This window comes from Chionomys nivalis, chromosome 11, assembly GCF_950005125.1.
Source record: "Chionomys nivalis chromosome 11, mChiNiv1.1, whole genome shotgun sequence".
NCBI lineage: Eukaryota > Metazoa > Chordata > Mammalia > Rodentia > Cricetidae > Chionomys > Chionomys nivalis.
Genome location: NC_080096.1, coordinates 18932360 through 18953019, shown reverse-complemented (window position 1 = coordinate 18953019; position 20660 = coordinate 18932360). Strand labels below are relative to the sequence as shown.

Sequence of the window (20660 nt, the reverse complement as noted above, 5' to 3'; positions counted from 1 at the left end):
CTTTACTTATTGAACCATCTTGCCAGCCCTCAGAACAGTGCCTTTCACCATCCTGGAGCTTGCTGATTCTGCAGACTGGCTGGCCCTATTTTCTCGCCTGCAGCCTCAGGATGACGGAAATCCTGCACGAGCTCTTTATGTGGCTGCTGGGATGTGAATTCGGGGCCTCCTGATAGAGCCGTCTCCCCATCTTTCAATGTTTCAGTCTTTCAGGTCCACACTGCTTTGTGGGTCACAGAGGCAGCAGAGACTGAAACGCAATACCCCCACCCCCCATTCAGAAGTTACCCTAGAAGTCATCGTGTTGATCTGAAAGTCTCTCCGGTCAGATAGAGAGATTTTTAGGTCAGCTTCTCTCCCCTCTTTCAGCAACTGGTCCTGGAGTGTGCTGTGCTGAGGGCCCGCCCTACTCGGGGATCTAACTCCAGGCCGCTGAGAGCCCAGAGTTGCTCCCTTATCTCCAGACAGACTTAGGTTTCCCAGCCCTGTAAGGAGAAGACAGGCTGGAAGGAGAGATGAATCAGGCCCTGACAGCCTCAGGGTGGCATTCCTGTCTGCTTCCCCCACACACATTCCTGGCTCCTGACTCAGGAGGGAGGTGGAGCGAGGGGGGCTCCTGAGAGGGAGACCTACCTTGCAGAAACCTGCCCTCCCCACCCTACACAGAGGAGAGGTGGGGGATGGTGTGGGCCCCAGAACCAGGTGAAGAGCAGGAACAGAGAGAGGAAACAGGTTAAGGAGACCTGAACTTGGCGAGTGAGCTCAGAGTCCTCGGAAGAAGATTCCTTTCTGTTGGAGCCTGGGGTGGAGGAGACGGATGGTGACTAGAATAAGCCTTTTTCTTTTTCCTCTTTTTTTTTTTGGTTTTTAAGAAAGTCCAAAGCAGGAGCCAGATAGTACAACATAATGCATATTTCTTGAACGTATTTTTAACTCACGAAACCCCAACACACAAAACAGACATATGTGTGGCTATTTTAGCTACAGTGTGTGGAAACAGGAAACCCTTGCCACCTGGGTCCTGCCTGAAGGCAGCTTCTGAACAGCCTGAAAAGAACCTGTTGTGGTTCCAAGACCATGGGCCTGAGAGTCAGCTCCTGTCCCATGCCCAGCACAAGCAGTGGTCTAACCTTGGCTCTTGAGTTATGCAGCTGTTCTGAACCCCAGTTGCTTCATGGGTAAAAGAGATATGATTCCATGCAATACCCTGAGGATAAAGACATGAGCATGCCTGGCCCAGGTTGCTCAGGACAACAGAGGCTATGACCGCATCCTGCATCTCTGTTGCTCAGGACAACAGAGGCTATTACTGCATCCTACTCCAGAGCAGGGTGCCGGGAGGAAGAGGATGGGTGGGGTGGGTGGAGGGGGGTTGGTCAGAAGAGCCATCTTGATGCTAACATCTGAAATTCAGGCTTCCTGGGAAGGCCTGGGAGATTTGATGTCAAACACTCTTGTGTCTTTGAATGTGTGCACGTACTTATGGGTGCATGCGCATGTGTGGATATGTCTGTGTGAGTGTATATGAATGTATATGAATGTGTGTAAGCGTATATGTATCTGCATGCATGTGGATATGTGTGTTTGTGTGTATATGTGTATATATGTACTGTGTATATGTATGTATGTTTGAGTGTGCGTATGAGTGTATGTGTGTGCACACGTGTGTGTTCCTGGGGAAGAGTACTTTGCTTTCCTGGAAGAAGTCACAAGTGCCTGACAAGGTCTTGGCTCCCTAAGATGCCTGGTTGGTTCTGAGGTATTGTTGGTGTCGTTTGGGTCTACAGAGCCACTTTGATTTTCTTGCTGGTGCAGGGAACCTTGAAACCCCATACATCACCAGGAAATGAGAAAGCAGAGGACCCAGAAAGCTCCGAAGACTCCAAAGTCATCCTGCAGCTTCCCTCAAGAGCTAGAGGCTGTACCAGGAGCCCCTAACAAGAATACCATAGATGTAGTGTAGCCAAACCTGGACTCTGGAGAACCCAGTAAGTCTGGGCTGAGCTCACTTAACTTTCCCAGAAAGAGTCCTTCTTGCTGCCAAGCCAGCTTTCTTTCTTTCTTTCTCTCTCTCTCTCTCCCTTCCTTCCTTCTTTCCTTTCTAATTTTATGTACATTAGTGTTTTGCCATGGGAAGTTTCAGGTCTCCTGGAACTGGAGTCACAGACAGTTGTAAGCTGGAAGTTGAACCTGGGTCCTCTGAAAGAATAGTCAGGGCTAGCCGGGCAGTGGTGGCGCACGCCTTTAATCCCAGCACTTGGGAGGCAGAGGCAGGAGGATCTCTGTGAGTTCGAGACCAGCCTGGTCTACAAGAGCTAGTTCCAGGACAGGCTCCAAAACCACAGAGAAACCCTGTCTCACAAAACCAAAAAAAAAAAAGAATAGTCAGGGCTCTTAACCCAGGATTAAAGGTGTAGGCTGCCACACCCAGTGGGACCGAAACTTTTTGAATATCACACCTAGACTAAGGTAAAGATGGCCATCATTTTAAAAACTTTTTAAAAATTTATTTTTACGGGGGCTGGAGAGATGGCTCAGTGGTTAAGAGTATTGCCTGCTCTTCCAATGGTCCTGAGTTCAACTCCTGGCAACCACATGGTGGCTCACAACCATCTGTAGAGAGGTCTGGTGCCCTCTTCCGGCCTGCAGGCATACACAGAGACTGAATATTGTATACATAATAAATAAATAAAATAAATATTTTTTTAAAAATTTATTTTTACTTATATGGGCATTTTATCTGCATAGTTGCCTGTGTAGTACACTCGTGCCTGTGTCCACAGCAGTCAGAAATGCATCAGACCCCTGGAGTCAGCGTTGCAGACAGTTGTTAGACGCCAAGTGGGTGCTGGAAACCAAACTCAGCTACTGCTCTTAACTGCCGAACCATCTCTTCACCCCATAATTTTTTTTAACATGCCATAGACAGAGAGTACTGAAACCACCTTGGAGGGAGGTTACAGCCTAAAACAGCTACATCTGGAGCTACTGAACAGCACGGTCAGAGCAGGGCACCTCAGGTGAACATCCTTGACCTAGCAGGCTACCTAAGGGCAGCTCTTGTCAGCTCATTTCCAGTGTAGGGCAGCCATGCATGGTCTGGAGTCGACACACGGAAGGCAGAGGCCGAGAGACGGGAGTCCCTTTCCCAGGACCTATCCCATTAAGAGAAAGTCACCAGACCTGTCTGGTGGAAAGAAACCGGGTCACCTCCAGAGATGAAGGGAGATCCCTGTCCTCGCCCAGACTCTTTGTGGCTTGGGAACCTTGAAACCCCATACATCACCAGGAAATGAGAAAGCAGAGGACCCAGAAAGCTCCGAAGACTCCAAAGTCATCCTGCAGCTTCCCTCAAGAGCTAGGGGCTGTACCAGGAGCCTCTAACAAGAATACCATAGATGTAGTGTAGCCAAACCTGGACTCTGGAGAACCCAGTAAGTCTGGGCTGAGCTCACTTAACTTTCCCAGAAAGAGTCCTTCTTGCTGCCAAGCCAGCTTTCCTTTCTTTCTTTCTCTCTCTCTCTCTCCCTCCCTCCCTCCCTTCTTTCCTTCTTTCCTTTCTAATTTTTTTTTTTTTTGGTTTTTTTTTCGAGTCAGGGTTTCTCTGTGGTTTTGGAGCCTGTCCTGGAACTAGTTCTTGTAGACCAGGCTGGTCTCGAACTCACAGAGATCCGCCTGCCTCTGCCTCCCGAGTGCTGGGATTAAAGGCGTGCGCCACCACCGCCCGGCTTTCCTTTCTAATTTTATGTGCATTAGTGTTTTGCCATGGGAAGTTTCAGGTCTCCTGGAACTGGAGTCACAGACAGTTGTAAGCCGCCACATGGGTGCTAGAAGTTGAACCTGGGTTCTCTGAAAGAATAGTCAGGGCTCTTAACCATGGAGCCACCTCTCCAGCCCCAAGCCAGCTTTCTTAGGAGGCCCAAAGAGCACCAAGAGCAACTTTAGTAATGATTGGACCAAATGCTCATTGTGTTTTGGGTCAGAAATTCTGAATAAATCCCAGAAGGAGTGACACTGGCCAGAAGACTTCATTGCTAACATTTCCCAGGGTCATCTCCCCTTCCAGCACTGGGGCCTGAGCCACACCCCAGCTCCTGGAAGGATTAATGTTTAGTAAGCATGTACCATCCGCTGCTCTAGTGCACATCCTTTTTATTTTATTTTATTTTATTTGGAGACAGGATCTCACTATATAGCCCTGCTGGCCTGGAACTCCCTATGTAGCCCAGGTTAGCCTCAAACTCACAGAGATCTGCCTGCTCTTGCCTCCCAAATGCTTGTGCTACCATGCCCTGCCTAGACTTGAAGTTTTTGTTTTGTTTTGTTTTGTTTCGAGACAGGGTTTCCATAGTCTTGGCTATCCTGGAACTCACTCTGTAGATCAGGCTGGCCTCGAACTCAGAGATGCACCTGTCTCTACCTCCCAAGTGCTAGGATTAAAGGCGGGCGCCACTACCGCCTGGCTAGAATTGGACTTTGAAATTTTTATTTATGTAGTTTTGTTTTTATAGATAGGTTCTTGCTATGTAGCCTTGGATAACCTGGAGCTTGCTATATTGACCAGGCTGACCTGGAACTCAGAAAATTCCACCCTGCCTCAGAGTGCTCGGGTTAAAGGCACAGCCCACCGTGCTCTGCCTAGAAAGGAACTTCTTAAATTCCCACTCCTAACCGTTTTCAAAAGAGGACCCAAACTTTAAGAGCCTCAAGTGCGGCAGCTTAAGCCTTACACCCAAGCAGGGTCCCCGCTTTTCACTTTGCATAACTGGGGAACCTTTAGCGACACAAAAGGGAAACTGAGGCGCAGGGCGAAGTCATGGTTTCTCCAGGCTGCAAAGCGAATCAGGTCATAACTTAAGCCTGCTGGCGACCAGCGGCTGGTCTGCCAATGATGCTCACCAGCCAATGATGCTCGGCGAGGAGCGTCCTGGACTTTTTCCAGCAGACACCGCCAGGTGAGCCGATGACTCAAAGGGAGGAAACTAAATGTTGCGCACGACCCCGCCCTGTCCCGTTGCTCCCGGGGGTGGGGGACGAGCTCCCGAGTCGGGCGGGTGACAACTTGTCGGAGTGAAACCGGGAAGGCCCCGCCCCGCTGTGCTCCACGGACCGCGGGGACTCAGCTTCGTCTTTCCGCGAGGTGTAGCGGGGCCAGCGGGGCGGGAGGCGGGACATACTCGCCGTTCGCTCTCCCATTGGCCAATCAGGTTCCGGGGACGGACTCTGTGGAAACCCCGTCCTGTGATTGGGCCGTAAGCTGAAGGCTTCGGAGCGCTGGTGCAAGTCGCTGCCTGCAAGGGCCGTGGACTGGTCCAGCCGGACTCCCTGCGGCCCTTCCCACCCAGCTCGCGCCGGCTCCTCGCCAGCGGGTTTCCTTTGGGCCCCACCTTGAATCACTGGGCCTTGGAGAGCTTTCCCTTATTAGCTGGGTTTTTAGTGGAGGCACTATGCCCCTGCCTCCGATCGTGCACACTTCGGCTGCGACCTGAGCCCTTGATGTGCTCGGTTCCCGCTTTCAGATCTGAGGTGCTGGGTGCCCCTCGTGAAGCGCGTCTCTGAGGCCACTGTACTCAGACTTCAGTGGCTTCGTGGCTCCCGCCACATCGGAGCTTTGCGGCTTTCTCGCCACAGCAACTGCTCACCTCTCCTCTCCTGACCCGCCTTTCTGCTGACCTGGTCTGAACCGGAGCGCTGTGGGGCTTCGCGATGGCCTCTCACCTGAAGTCACCCGACCCAAAGGCACTTCTCCCTTCCAGGTCACCCAGGCAGACCCGAGGGAACTTTAGGCCCTAACTCAGTGTGCTAGGGTCAGGTTCTCTAACTTACTTCCGTTCCACTCCCAGTCCATGGTCAATAAACTGAAGAAGACAGGAGTGTCACAGGGCAACTTTATTGAGAGGAAACATGGTCACACCCAGCAAACATGTGTTCCTTCTCATTCTCTCACACACACAGTCGCACGCACACACATAGATAGCCCTTGCCTCAGTCCAGGTCCCAGCCACAGGGGTGGGAGCCTCCTCGATTCCTAGGATCTAGAAGCAACAGGTACGAGATGGAGGCACGGAGGAGTGGAGGGGAGGCAGGGGCGGGTTCAGGAGTGGTGTAAGGAAGTCGGGGTGCAGAGAGCAGGGGGTGGGCAGGGCTAGGAACACCCACCAGATAGCTGCATGAAGAGTGGGATCCCCAGCCCCTGGTGGCCACAGCCTGGCTACACCCCTTGCAAGGAGGCTTTCAGGGTGTGGCAGAACATTCAGGGGGTGGGAAAGGGCCGGGTCCCACTCTGTATGTATTAGTCCTCTCTGCTGACTGGGGACTGGAAAGCAAGGCAGGGCAGGGAGGGAGCAGACGGCTTCAGCTCTGGGGCTCCTCCGGAGCTTCTCCACCCTCTTCCCCAGCGTTGTCGGCTGTCCACAGCGTCAGGTTGTCGCGCAGCAGTTGCATGATGAGGGTGCTGTCCTTGTAGGAATCCTCATTGAGGGTGTGCAGGTCGGCCATGGCCTCGTCGAAGGTGGTCTTGGCCAGTGAGATGGCCTCCTCGGGGCTGTTGGCTATCTCGTAGTGGAAGACAGAAAAGTTCAGGGCCAGGCCCAGGCGTATGGGGTTGGTGGGCGGCATCTCCTTCTTGCTGATGTCCATGGCCTCTTGGTAGGCTGAGCGGGCAGAATCAATGATGCGCTTCTTGTCATCGCCAGTGGCCACCTCGGCCAGATAGCGGTAGTAGTCGCCCTTCATCTTCAGGTAGAAGACGCGGCTTTCTGCCTCTCCGGCCTCTTTGATGAGGTGGGAGTCCAGCAGGCCCAGCACGGTGTCGCACACCCCGCGGAGCTCCGTCTCTACCTTCTCCCGGTACTCTTTCACCTCGGGGCCCTTCTCCTCCGACCCCTCCTCGTTGCTTTTCTGCTCGATGCTGGACAGGACTCTCCAGGCCGCTCTCTGGCCGCCCACCACATTCTTATAGGCCACGGAGAGCAGATTCCGCTCCTCGCAGGAGAGTTCCTCACCCTTCTCCACGGCACCCTTCATGAAGGCTGCCATGTCCTCATAGCGTTCGGCCTGCTCAGCCAACTTGGCCTTCTGGATCAGACTGGCTCTCTCCATGACTCCGAGGACAGACAGGCGGGCGAACTGGCTGCCGTGAGACCAATGCTGGATTCTGTGCTGCTCTTGCTCTCGGTCTGCCTTTTGGCTGGAGTGACAAGGCCTGGAGAAGGGTGGGGAGGGGCCTGGGCGGGCCTGGGCCTTGGACCCTGCCTCCTCCTCTTCTCTCCACACCCTTTCCGGCTCTTCCTTAAAGGTAAAAGGGCTGGGATGTGAGGGTTGAGTCATCGGGACAGTCAGCGGGAGAAACCTGGCTGTGGCTCCCACCTGAACAGGCACCTTTCAGGCTCCAGACTGCCCCCTGCTGTTCAGAGCTGCATTGCAGGAGCGTTCTGGATTACCAAAGGAGATTGTCTTTCGTGGTAGGGTGTTCTAGGGTGTCCTTCCAGGGGTAGGGATGACTTCAGCCACTGGGCTACGTTAGCCTCGGCAGAGCCTAGTGAACTCGTGCAGAGGGCTGGGACGGGTCAAGTGAGAATTCACGTGTAGGCAGTGCTATACGGTTTCCCAAGACTTAAGCACCCATGGTCTGATATAATCCCCTTGAAGGCTCTGTGGGACTGCAGAGGCGGAAGCATCAACTCTCAGGGGAGAAACCGCTTAAGGTCACAAGCTGTTTCTTCTGACTTTTCCCACATTAAGGCCTCTGGCCCAGGAGCCATTATCTGGAATTGAGAGCCAGACTTCTGCTTGAGTCGGCCCGAAGACAGTTCCATCCCTTGGTACCAGTTCTCCTTCAAGGTCCCCTCTGAACACCCAGAATGCGCAGGTGGCATTTCAGGGTGCCACTTAATGAAGTGTTTAGCGAGTGGCCTCTGAAGCTCCGGTCTAGTCTTTGTAATTAGTCACCCCACAGGTTTGTTGGACACCTTCCCCATGACAGCACAATTTTCCCTTTCAAGTTGGTGGCCTGTTGACACTTGTCTGAGCCCTTACTCGCTAGTTCTCCACATCAGGTCACCCATCCTTGCAGGCTGCCTGCTGTCAGGTATCAGCAGGGCTCACAGAGGGCGGGGGCATGGGGCACAGCTCTTTGACTGCCCCACTCTGACTCAGATTGCCTTGTCAGAGGCTGGGAAGCAGGTCACGGGGTGCTCAGTCCAGTTTGGTCCCCCAGGGGGGACGCTAGCAGCTGGGCAGGAAGACAGGGCTGAGGAGAAGGAGCCAGGAATGACGCGTACCATTTTGTTTTATGGAGCAGCCATTCCAGCTCAGGGAGATCCGCCCCCCTCAGCTCCCAGAGGTTCTAGTCCCTTCTCCTTGATCGAGGCCCCGTCTCCAGCCAGAGAGAAGCGTCCTCAGAGATGGAGACCACTTCTGTCCCTGTTTGGTTGGGTCCTGTCTTCTAGCTTCTAAGAGTATGGGCACTGGGGGTAGAGTTCCTGCTTATCTGCCCCCGCTACTCCCCCCCCAGTTTAGATGTGACTCCAGAGTCCCTTCTAAGGAACCTTCTTCCTGAGACCCAGCCAACCAAATTCTTGAACCAGGACTACTAACTATTACATTGTCTTGTCTGTCTTCTCCATTTTTCCGCCCCCCACCCCCCGCTCCCCCTGCTCCCCCCTCCTCGTGCCTGACCATGCACCTTGCCTCAGGGAGGGAGGTGTAGAAGACACAGGCTGATGTGCTTATGTCACAAGAGTAGGGGCTCTCCAGATCCCGGCTAATTCCGTGGGGTTTCCCTCCTGAGATCTGAGGGCTCGGAGCACAGCCACAGGAAAGGAAGGAAGGAAACCACTCTGAAATATCAAGTTGGGGAATGACCCAGCAGGGCACGCCCAGCGTCTCAGCACTCAGGTGGACTCAGAATGACAGAGGAGTTCCAGTTGGTGGCCAGCTTGGCTCCAAAGAGACAGGCTGCTCCCCCCACCCTTGGCTCCAAAGAGACAGGCTGCGCGCCCCACCCCCAGCCCCCAGAAAAAAAAAAGAGAGATGGGGAATGCAACTTGGTTGGTAGAGTTCCCGCCTAGCTTGTATGGAGTTGTATAGACTAGCAATACCTCCGTAATCCCAGCACTCACGAGGCAGAAGCAGAGGGGGAGGCTCTCTTTCCCTGAGTCTGTTCTCATTTGTAAGAGAGCTGAGATCACCTTTCTCTTTGGTTACCGGAGGAAAAAACAGTCAAATACATAGGCAAGCCCTGATAAACAGCAAGTTCGAGGCTGGTCTGGTCCACATATGGAGTGCTGCCATGCTTGGTGTATGCGGTAGTGCTGGGGTTGTCCCCACGAGTCCCCAGACTCTACCAGCTAAACCACATCACCAGCCCCCATCCCTGGTTTTTTTTTTTTCTTTTGTAGCTGGGTTCTATGGATGAGGAGATCATGAACTGCCCATACCATGTGGCCCTGCCAGGTGTCCACGGCAAAGAAGGGGTCCTCTGCCCAGACTTCTCTCCAGACTGACAAATGGTACAATCTGCACCAACTCCTCCCTTTCCATCTGGAACATTCCGCTCAGCCCTCAAGGGCTTTCCTTGGCACTAGTCATCTAGCCTGGGTTTCCCCAAGTCCTGGGGGCAACGTAGAGATCCCAGGACACTAGGAGCTTGGACCGCGGGGCCTGACAAAATTCAAAGCCCACGAAGGGAGTGCTCTCTCATGCTTCTTAAGCCGGGGACCTGGTGGGTGGCTACAGTCAGGTTCCAGGCCCTGGCAAGCCTCTCCCTGCTCCACAGAAGTCGGGCTGCTTGACACTCCTGCTGGCTCTGGCCTGGAGATCTGACTCAGTTCCTGTGTCAGTCACCTCCCTTTGCCTCCAGGCTTCTACTTCCCAAGTCCAGGAGCCCAGGCAGGCAGGAGGCAGCAGGTCCCGGCAGAGCGTGGACCTCTGCAGCGGCTGCCTGAGTCAGCAGGACAGATCGGGCTACAGACCCGGTGCTCCCTCATCCTGGTGGTCACTGCCGTCCTTTGCAGGAAAAGGGATTCTTCTCGGAGTCTAGAAAGGATCTCCCACAACTGGCAAAACCTTTTCTAGTAATTTCCGAGGTAATTTTTGGCCTTGGAATGTTCAAATTCAAAAGTTGACCAGAGAGAGGGCTTTGTGATTGGTCGTAAGAGTTCAGCTCCATAGCCGAGAGCTGTCTACTGCCTTTGGGAAAGGTTGGCGGAGGATGCTCTCAGGCGGTTCCTGTTTGCCTCCTCTCCTTCTACACTACTGCTGTTGGAGCAAGCCCCCCTCTAAGCCAGTCTAGGGTAGGAGACAGTGTGGAATTTGTAGAGACAGAACCGAATGAGGTCAGCGTGTAGAACTGCATTCCAGCTGGGTCAGAAGAGGCCTTGAACAGGTCCCTTCCTGCCCCTGGGCTTAGGCCTCCCCCACTGGTAACAGGAGGCTGGCAGCCCCCTCCTGGGTATGGCATCTCCAAGTTTAGGGCTTCTCCAAAACCCCACCCTCTCCTGCTGGGGTCACACAGTTGTTGGCTCAGTGACTTTCCCTGAGTCTCTTCTCATTTGTAAGAGAGCTGAGATCACCTTTCTCTTTGGTTACCGGGTGGGGGGGGGGGAATACATAGACAAGCCCTGATAAACAGCAACAGCAATCCTGTCCACCTAGGCTTTTTTTTTTTTTAAATGTACAATGTACTTTATGTACATTGGTGTTTTGCCTGCATGTTATAGTTGTGTGAGGGTGTCAGATCTCCTGGAACTGGAGGTACAGACAGTTGTGAGCTGCCACATGGGTGCTAGGAATTGAACCTGGGTCCAATGGAAGAGCAGTCAGTGTTTCTAAATACTGAGCCACCCCTCCAGCCCGGTTTTTTCTTCTAATTTATCTTTACTTATCTTGTATTTGTGTGTGTGCACATGAACCACAGTAAACACAGTGGAACTGGAAGACCTGGGCAACTGGTTGTCAGTTCACTTCTGTGGGTCTGCAGCCCAGGCTAGCCTTGCGCTTACTGTGTAGTTGAGGATGCTTTGAACCGATCCTCCCGCTGGGTTACAGACGTGTACCACCCCAGGGTACAATGTCCATGTGGAAAAGCATCTAGGGAATGAGAGAAAGGACGCTCTATGGACCTACCTTGGGTTGGGCTCAACTGGGGAATGTGAGCCTCAGACTGGAGTTTGACACCCCCTACCCCCCTATTTTGGACTAGGCAAAGTTTTTCTTTTTCTTTTTTTTTTTTTAAACAACTATTTATTTATTATGAATACAATATTCTGTCTGTTTGTATGCCTGCATGCCAGAAGAGGACACCAGACCTCATTACAGATGGTTGTGAGCCACCATGTGGTTGCTGGGAATTGAACTCAGCACCTTTGGAAGAGCAGGCAGTGCTCTTAACCGCTGAGCCATCTCTCCAGTCCCTAGGCAAAGTTTTTCAAAGTTCAGCTAAGCCTTGAAGGTCTCTGGGGAGGAAAGGACTTCTGGAGAGAGCGAGCCAAGAGGTTCCTTTCCCCATGTCCCTCCGGGCCTGTCTCCAGAGCAGCGCTATCTGGCCAGGGCTGTGAGGGTAACAGCCATTCTCACACATCCACAGCCGGCCACACCCATGGCCCCAAAGGAAAGGGGTGAGACACACTCAAGGCTCCAGCAAGAAGAGAGGGCTCTTTATTTCTGTTAGAAAAGGTAGTGGACAGCAGGTGAGCGGCCCCATGCTGGGCGCAGCTAGTCTTCCCAGGTCTGGCCCAGTTCCCTTTGGGTCCCTGGAAGAAGTGGAGTTGTGTAGCCAGCCCTTGGTGCCTGGGGCCAGGGATACACAAGCTCACACCTCGCATCCTCCTGGAGGGATGGGGGCGTGGGAACAGTGCTGAGCCGCTGTGCTCAGAACAGTCCCCAAACCTGTTCAGCAGCGTCAACACCCAGATAGCTCCTGAAGGAACCTGCTTGGCTTGCCTATGGCTCTGCTGACTGGGGGGAGGCTGTAAGGCAAGATTCCTGAAGAGTCTTGACACCTCACATCTGGGGAAGGGGCATGAGGGGAGGAGGAGAGGGGAAGATCGGCAGGGTCACAGTAGTGTGTGTTGTGTTGAGGCTGCAGTATGGCTTTTCTACACTCTGGTCAGCAAGGACTGGGGGCGGGGGCCAGGAGGTCAGCACCCGCCCACTGTGGGGAGCTCTAGAGAGCACACAAGTAGGACAGGCTGGGGGACAGACCCTGTAGGCACAGATGGTAGCAGACGGGCCACAGGTTAGGCAGGTGGAGGCGCAGGGTGCCTGGCTCCCCCTAGGCCACTCCTGGAGAGGCAGAGAGTGGCGGTCCTCAGAAGCTCCTTCAGCCCCCGTGCATACTGGATGATCCGCAGGATGGCAAAGGAGAAGAGAAAGGGTTAGCGGACAGACAGATGGAAGAGGTAGCCTTCAGGGGCCCCGAGTGGGGTCAAAGGTACCACAGTACCTGTCTCTCCCCCAGAAAAGGGCCAAAGCTCAGGCAGCAGGCAACAGAGCAGAAGAGGAACAGCGGCAGGCGAGGGGGCATGGCGGGGGCACAGAGCAGGATGCAGAGGTGCTAGTGACCTGAGGGCCCTGCACATCAGTCCACCAACAGCACTGGCCAGGCCTCTCAGGGCAGGTGTGCCACCTTCCCAGTCTCACCCTTCCTCTTCTGAAAGGACGGGTGCTCTGAGGGAGCCTCAATCCAAGGAGGGAATAGGCAGGACTAAGAGCCTTCTGTTGGGGGGATTCCTGGGGACCTGCCACCACCAGCACACACACCACACCGCACACCAGACAGAGATGGATGGATGGTGAAGTCAGTAAGGCATGCATTGATGAGATGGTGTGTAAGGAGACTGGGCAGGGCCGGCTGACAGGTGAGACAAAGTCTTACCAGCTAACCCTCTGCAGAGAGGCCTGTTAGCTCCCCTCAGGCTGTGCAGGAGATGGCAAAGTCCTGACAGGTGTCCTCCTGGAGGAGATACCAGAGAGGTCGACCTATGTTATCATCTGCCTGGCCGTTCTGGCTACCTAGAAGGTTTGGATTGGGGCAGGGATAAGAAGTTCCAACTTGGACCTACTGTCTCAAACATGTCTTTAGTTGAGCAATCGCTGGGGATCGGGGTGCAAAGTTAGCAGGAAAGAGCTCAGGAAGTACCAATTCCTGAGCCACAAGAAGGCAGACATGGTGAAGGTGGGTTAGCCACAGTCCCTCTGCTGCAGAGTTCCCGCTATCACCGGCTGCCTGCCTCCCATTTCCCAGGAAAGAATCCAGAGCTATGCTACAAACCAGGAACTCGGCAAAATAAAAGCCAACAAAAACCAAACCAAAGCAAATCAGCTCCTAAAAACGAAGTTTTATTACAAGCAGGAACAAATGAATACTGGCTTAAATAAAAGGCAGGTTAGGGAGCCTCCTCCAGCCCTCATCTACCTCCCAGAGCCACTGCAGGATGGCCTAGGGCTCTGAAGCTGTTTCTCCCAGCTAGCACACTTCCCGGCTCTGTCTGGGACCCAATAGCCTTAGGAGCAAGGCAGAGAAGTTGGAGTGACTTCCTATGCTATGATCCAAGGGCTTCAGTCCACTTGAAGGGCCAAAGTGGGGGTCCTAAAAGAACAAGTCTCTATTTTGATTAGAAACTACAGATCCCAGCAGCAGGATGATGTGCTATGAGGTCCTGGCCAACCCATAAGCCTCCTGGCCTATTCTTCTTCCTTCATCCCTAATTAGCAGAAATGTGTTGTCTCCTACTCTCTAGCATGGGGGGGGCATATATGGAGCAGAGAGCCAAGGAGGGGGTGTGGCTTGCAGAATGGCAGCTGCTCCCCACTCCTCAGACCCATCACCCCACCCACCACACCTAGCCTCAGCCTGTTGGGGCAGGTTACAGCTGGGAGCCTGACCTGGGGGCTGGGTGGCAGAGTCCCTAGCCACTGGTTGTCTGAAGGCTACGGCAGAAGGGAAGGGCAGGAGCCCAGGGGTCTCTTGTGATTAATGCATCATCTTCCCAGCCCCTACATGTCAGGCTGCTTCTGAACACAGGGTAAGAGAGAGACGGAATAGCCCAGGGATATGGAAGTCAGCTGTATTTGTACACACGCGCGCACACACACTCACACACACACACACATTCATAGCTAGATCTGCTGTAAAACATTTATTCAAGACCTGGCCGTCTGAAAGCCCTTGACTTGGCACTACACAGACAGTAACACATTAACTTCTATTTTTAAAAAAAGGCCATGTAAAAAAGAGGTCTATAAAATTGTGCAAAATAGCCAGCATTAATAAACCCGTTTCAAGTATTGCCAGCATCACTAACCCACCCACCTCTAGCTCTGACTTGGAAGAGACTGGGGGGAGGGGTGGTGGCACAGGAAAGGATCCTTGAGAGTCTCCATGGGCTGGGGAAGGCAGGGTCCCCATTCCCATTCCTACTGTGCTGCCCAGGACTCTACAGGAGCTGAGGTTCTGGGGCCTGGATGGCTGGTTTGGCTTCCTCTGATACAGGCTGCCTCCCACCCTCTGCCTATGCTCTCTACTGGTACCCCAGCTCTATCCTACTGGCCAATTCCATATACACCCCCCCCCCAAGACCACCAAAATAGCCTTGCACATCTCAAAGGGAATGCGGGAGCCCCAGACCAGGAGTCCAAAGGCAGGCGCTGGCCTGCTACCTGTGCTTCAAGGCCAGCTGCTCAGCAGTCCTGCTTCCAGAAGCCCCGGCTCCCCAGGGTCCAAGCATGCCCCCGGCTGGGAGGCTGCCCACTCAGTTCACACCCTCACTCACACTGGGTCTCCCTGGGCACAGGCAGTGACTTGGCACGGTTCCCTTGGTGGCCTCCAGAGGATGTGGCTCTCCTCTCCTGCCACCGATCAGTTCAGGGACCTAGGGCCCAAACTGTGGGAACCTGGGTTTGAGGAGCAAGAGGGCACAGCTCCGTGGAAGTTCAGAGAACGCTGTGCAGGATGGGAAATAAATATGAAAAGACTTGAGTCTTTGGCAGCTCTGCTTCCCTCGGATGGTATGGGGAGGGTCCCAGCAGGCGTGGAGGGCGGGTAGCAGGTGGCAAGCACTGAGTCACATTCAGGGGTGGCCTCCTACCATGCTGGCGTCTGGCTTGGCCCCACAGGCTGGCTCATCACTTCTGATGGGTGAGGGCAACACAGCGTCAGACTGCACGAATCCCCGCCGGTCGATCAGGCTTCCAAAATATAAGGACAGGGCATGAGCCTCTGACAAGGCTCTAGGCGCGTGACAACACAGACAATGTCTTCCCAGAAAAGACCCAGCCCTAGAAAAGCTGGGCAAACGGAAGCTGCTTTCCATTCAGTTGTTCAATGGGCGAAAGTGTTTGCCACCAAACCTGATGATGACTGGCCTTCAAGCCCAAGGACTCTTGACTTCCATATGCACACCACTGTAGGTGCATACACCCACATACAAGTAAATACACTTAAAATAAGACCTTCTGTGCACCTGGCTTTTGCCAGATAATTCATCCATTAGTTTGGTTTTGTTATTATTACTATTTTTAGGCATTGTCTCACTATGTAGCTCTAGCTCTATAGATTGTAGACTGTCCTAGAACTCATCATGTAGACCAGGCTGCTCTTGCTCAGAGATCTGCTTGTTTCTGTTAAGATTAAAAAGGCAAGTGCAGGCTGGGTGGTGGTGGCGCACGCCTTTAATCCCAGCACTCGGGAGGCAGAGGCAGGCGGATCTCTGTGAGTTCGAGACCAGCCTGGTCTACAAGAGCTAGTTCCAGGACAGGCTCCAAAACCACAGAGAAACCCTGTCTTGAAAAACCAAAAAAAAAATAAAATAAAAAGGCAAGTGATCCTGGGTGGCGGTGCACACCAATAACCCCAGCATTAGGAAGGCAGAGGCAGGCGGATCTTGGAGAGTTTGAGGTCAGCCTGGTCTACAGGGCAAGTTCCAGACAGCCAGGACTATACAGAGAAACTCTGTCTTAAAAAAAGTGTGTGTGTGGGGGGCGCATTCTGCCACCATGCCAGAATGTTTTTGTTTCTTGAGACAGGATCCCAAGTAGCCTTGCTACTTGAGGATGTAGCTGAGGATGATCTAGGACTTCTGACCTGCCTCTGCCTCCCAAGTTTATTGTTAATTCAAGCGGACTCAGCTGTCTGGGTGCCAAGAAGCCAGGCTGCAAGTGAGAGAAAAGTAATAAAGAACAGCTATTCGGAGTCACTGAGAGGCCTAGTGTTCTGTCTCCCTAGGTGGGGCACATCTGTAAGGAAAGTCTTGTCCCGGCAGTACCCATGGCCATTAACTCGGGTTCTGGAGCTCTGGTGCCCCCTGCTGTCAGCAGGGTTGAAGCACCAAGGTTCCTTAGGAAAGTGGTGGTGACCTCACCCTGTAGAAGAAAGGCAGGTCACCTACTGTGGTCATGACAGTCACTGTGGTATCTCTGGGAAGTAGGGTTACACAGAATACCCCATGATCGTTACTATTTTGTACGTTCCTCCTTTGAAACAGTGTCACTGTGGATCCCAGGCTGGTCTTGAACATGAAGCAATCCTCCTACCAACCATGCCAGGTGGTACTTATTTTTATTCTACACAGGAGCAAATGTGATTAAAACTAACAGCCGTCCTCAGAATTTCTCAGATATCCAGCAGAATAGAGGACGGCAAATGGAATCCATGTCTGTGCAGGGAGAAAGATCTGCTAAGATCCAGACCCTCCAGAACTCCCAGGAGGGGTCGAGCCTCAGGGCCACCTCCCTGTGACCTCTCTTACATGTCCTGGCTTACCTGGGAGGTAGGGGGCCACAGAGCACAGCACAGCAGTTGGTGACAATACTTTTATGGCTGTAGGGATTGACAGAGGCCTCACCGCCCCTCTTGCTGGACCAAGACCCTTTGATCTGGAAAGAGAAGAAGCTGGGTAAGCGGCCTCAGGCCTCCGTCTGTCCCCACTTCCTCTAGCAGTGCTGAGGATTAAGCGGCCTCCATCCGTCCCCACTTCCTCTAGCAGTGCTGAGGATTATACATGCAAAGCATCAACCACTGGGCTTCTTCTGCACTTTCTAGAAATGGAACCCAGAGGCCAGTAAGAGTCCCACTTAGAAACCAGTTCTGGAACAGGCTCCAAAGCTATAGAGAAACCCTGTCCCGAACCCTCCCCCCCCAAAAAAAGAAAAGAAACCAGTTCTGGGGACTTCTGGGTGCAGCACTAGCGGAGACCAGAAGGCTCCAACTAGCACAGAGGACAAGCAAAAGGAAGTCTCCAGAGGAGGCTGTCTGGGTAGACATCTCTACCCTGGCTTCCCACCTGTGCTGGACAGCTTGACATCAACTCGATACAAGCTAGCCTTATCTGAAAGAGGGAACCTCAATTAAGAAAATGCCTCCCTAAGATTTGCCTATAGGCAAACCTGTAGGACATTTTATTAATTAGTGATCGGTGGGGGAGGGGCAGTCCACTGTGAATGGAGTCAACCCTGGACTGGTGGTCCTGGGTTCTGTAAGAAATCAGGCTGGTTGGGCGGTGGTGGCGCACGCCTTTAATCCCAACACTTAGGAGACAGAGGCAGGCAGATCTTTGTGAATTCGAGGCCAGCCTGGTCTACAGAGAGAGTTCCAGGACAAGCTCCAAAAGCTACACAGAGAAACCCTGTCTCAAAAAATAAAGACAAAAAAATAAAAAGAAAGCAGGCCGTAGGCTGAGCAGGCCAGTAAGCAGCACCACTCCTTGGTGTCTGAATCAACTCCTGCCCCCAGGTTCCTTCCCGGTCTGAGCTCCTGTCCTGACTCCCTTTGATGATGGTGATGTGGGGATGGAAGCCAAACAAACCCTTCCTCCCCAACTTGCTTTTGGTCTTGGTGCTTCATCTCAGCAACAGTGACGCTAACTAGGACACCAACTAAGAGGGAGGGCAGGGTTGAGGGCACGAAGCAGGCGGAACCACTCTGACCCTGACACTCAACTACGTGACCTTGGACATCCTTTCTGCCTAGGGAAGCCCTTGGTTGACGCTACTGAGGGGCTTAGCAGGAAAGACCCATTTAATTGTCACCCAGAAGTTTCCACACTTGCTGGGTCAAGCACCCCTTTCTGTTTAATTTCCAGAAAGACCCTGCAGAACCGGCACTCAGGAAACCCACTGGTGATGAGGTGGGCTGGGGCTGATGCCCTTTCTGCCCTTATCAATGTGTCCAGTTTTGCTTTCTCAAATGAGACTGTGAGAGGTTGTGGGATTTTTTTTTTTTCTTTTTTTTGGTTTGGTTTTTTGAGACAGGGTTTCTCTGTGTCCTGGAACTTAGTTTGTAGACCAGGCTGGTCATATGTGTCCTGAGGTAGCCTCCAACTTCCTTTTTTTTTTTTTTAAAGATTTATTTAGTTATTATGTATACAACATTCTGCCTCCATATATGCCCACACACCAGAGGAAGGCGCCAAATCTCATTACAGATGGTTGTGAGCCACCATGTGGTTGCTGGGAATTGAACTCAAGACCTTTGGAAGAGCAGTCAGTGCTCTTAACCACTGAGCCATCTCTCCAGCCCCCTCCTTTCTTTTTAATAAACAACTTATTTATTTTATGTGCATTTTGGTATTTTGCCTGCATGTATATCTGTGTGAGCGTATTGAGTCCACTAGACCTGGAGTCACAGACAGTTGTGAGCTGCCATGTGGGTGCTGGGAATTGAACCTGGGACCTCTGGAAGAGCAGTCAATGTTCTTAACCACTGAGCCATCTCTCCAGCCCCAGTCTCCAAATTTCTATGTAGCCATGGGTGACCCTGAATTCCTCATCTTCCTGTCTCCACCTTTCAAGTGCTGGGATAACACTGAAGCTCCTGGAGGTGGCTTCCTTCTCATTCTTCCGTTTATTATGTATTCTATGTGTATGGGTGTCTTGCCTTTATGCATGTGCATCACATGTGTGCAGTGCTGGAGGAGGCCAGCAGAGGGCACCAGATTACCTAGGACTAGTTACAGCAAGGTTACACACCTGGGTCCTCAGAAGAGCAGCCAGTGCTCTTAACCACCAAGCCTCCAGTCCCTCCTCCATCTCTGGATACTGAGATTGAAGGCAGGGCATTGCCCATGCTACACAAGTGTTCTTCCACTGAACTACATCCCTGTTCTCTTTTTACTTTTTGTCTGACACAGACTGTCCATTCTCACCTTGAATTTTCAATCCCTGTCCTGGTCTCTAGAGCAGCTGGGATTACGGGCTTATGCCACCAGACTAAGCTCCTTTTCTTTCTCTTCCCAACCCCCCTTTTATTTTGCCAAGTCAGTGTCTCCCCACACAGTCTAAACTAGCCTCAAAAAAGTGCCAGGAGCCGGGCGGTGGTGGCGCACGCCTTTAATCCCAGCACTCGGGAGGCAGAGGCAGGTGGATCTCTGTGAGTTCGAGGCCAGCCTGGTCTACAAAGGGAGTTCCAGGACAGGCTCTAAAGCTACAGAGAAACCCTGTCTCGAAAAACCAAAAAAAAAAAAAAAAAAAAGTGCCAGGATTACAGGCCTGCCCACCATGCCTCGTCTGAAGTGGATCCATTTTCTTTTGGATGGTGGGGCCTCCGATCAATGTTGCACAGCAACCCTGGAAACATTAACAGTACCATTTTCTTTTTCAGGGCTGGAGGACAGTGAGGGAAGGTCATGTCTGGACTGGGGACAGTGGGTGCTCAAATAATGCTGGCTGACAGTGGCTTACAAGCTGGGAGGGCAACAGGGCCACACTGCCATTCTGTTCTAACAATGCCTCTCAGTGCACAGACTTCTGGAACCCCAGTCAGAACTCTGCTGCCTACAGGTGCGGTGTGGTAGATGCAAAGTCGGGGTTGTGACTTCCGGGCATCAATCCTGGACTGGCCCTTTCCCAGAATTATGACCAAAGGCCACATCTCTCAACCATGCAGGCACGGGAGTACGGACCCCAGTTCTGTCACAAGCAGGATACAATGCATCAAGAGACACAGCCAGGCTCCCCAGCCCCCCAGCTTTACTCACGTCTTCGTTAGTTGTTAGGTTGGAGGCGACGAGGTAAGTGTGGAACCCTGAGAGGCCCAGGATGGACCAGATGGAGAAGAAGCAGATGACCAACTCCAGCACAGTGGAACTGTCAAGGACACATGCCATGCGGGGGAGGGTGGCGACCCTGCGAGCCTGTGCTCACGTTCTTGCCCACCCTTCCCTGGAGCTATATCCCCACAGTGGCAGGTGTCCAGCCATCATTGGCAGATCACCTCCTGCACCCCAGAAACAGGCGGGAGTCCTGAGGAGCAAATCAGGATCTGGGCTAGGGATGGCATGGGGAATTCTTTTGTTTTGTTTTATTTTATATTATTTTCATTTTTCGAGACAGGGTTTCTCTGTAGCTTTGGTGGCTGTCCTGGAACTTGCTCTGTAGACCAGGCTGGCCTCGATCTCACAGAGATCATCCTGTCTCTGCCTCCCGAGTGCGGGATTAAAGGCGTGCGCCACCACTGCCCAGCTGGCATAGGGAATTGTAGCCACAGGATCTTAGCCATGACGTAGTCCATGGAGCTTGCCCTCCTAAGGAACATGCAGGCTGGTGGCATGACTGAGTGGGTAAAGGCACTTGTCACCAAACCTGATGACCTGAGCTTGAGTGTCAAGTTGTCCCCATCTCTATTGTGTGCTGTGGCATGCTCCCACTGCCTCTAGGCAAGATAA

General features: G+C 52.8%; 2 protein-coding genes across 6 annotated transcripts in view; both read right to left on the bottom strand.

Moving 5' to 3' along the window:
- Nucleotides 1-5996: 5996 nt before the first annotated feature.
- Sfn (stratifin) lies at nt 5997-7166 on the bottom strand. Its single transcript, XM_057784764.1, has one exon. The coding sequence runs from the start codon at nt 7099-7101 to the stop codon at nt 6355-6357; it is 747 nt and encodes a 248-aa protein (XP_057640747.1). The 5' UTR covers nt 7102-7166; the 3' UTR covers nt 5997-6354.
- A 4381-nt stretch (nt 7167-11547) lies between these two features.
- Zdhhc18 (zinc finger DHHC-type palmitoyltransferase 18) overlaps nt 11548-20660 on the bottom strand; it is a 33989-nt gene continuing 24876 nt past the window's right edge. Inside the window, exons 6-10 of one of the 5 annotated variants that reach the window (XM_057784875.1) lie at nt 19974-20076; nt 16763-16875; nt 15090-15189; nt 12878-12955; nt 11551-12338 (exon numbers count right to left, since the gene is read on the bottom strand). In XM_057784875.1, coding sequence (XP_057640858.1) covers nt 12914-12955; nt 15090-15189; nt 16763-16875; nt 19974-20076 — 358 coding nt within the window. In that variant the 3' untranslated portion in view covers nt 11551-12338; nt 12878-12913. Of the gene's footprint in view, nt 12339-12877; nt 12956-12975; nt 15190-16762; nt 16876-19973; nt 20077-20660 lie in introns of those variants that run through there. The other 4 variants (XM_057784877.1, XM_057784873.1, XM_057784874.1 and 1 more) reach the window with 4 other exon arrangements.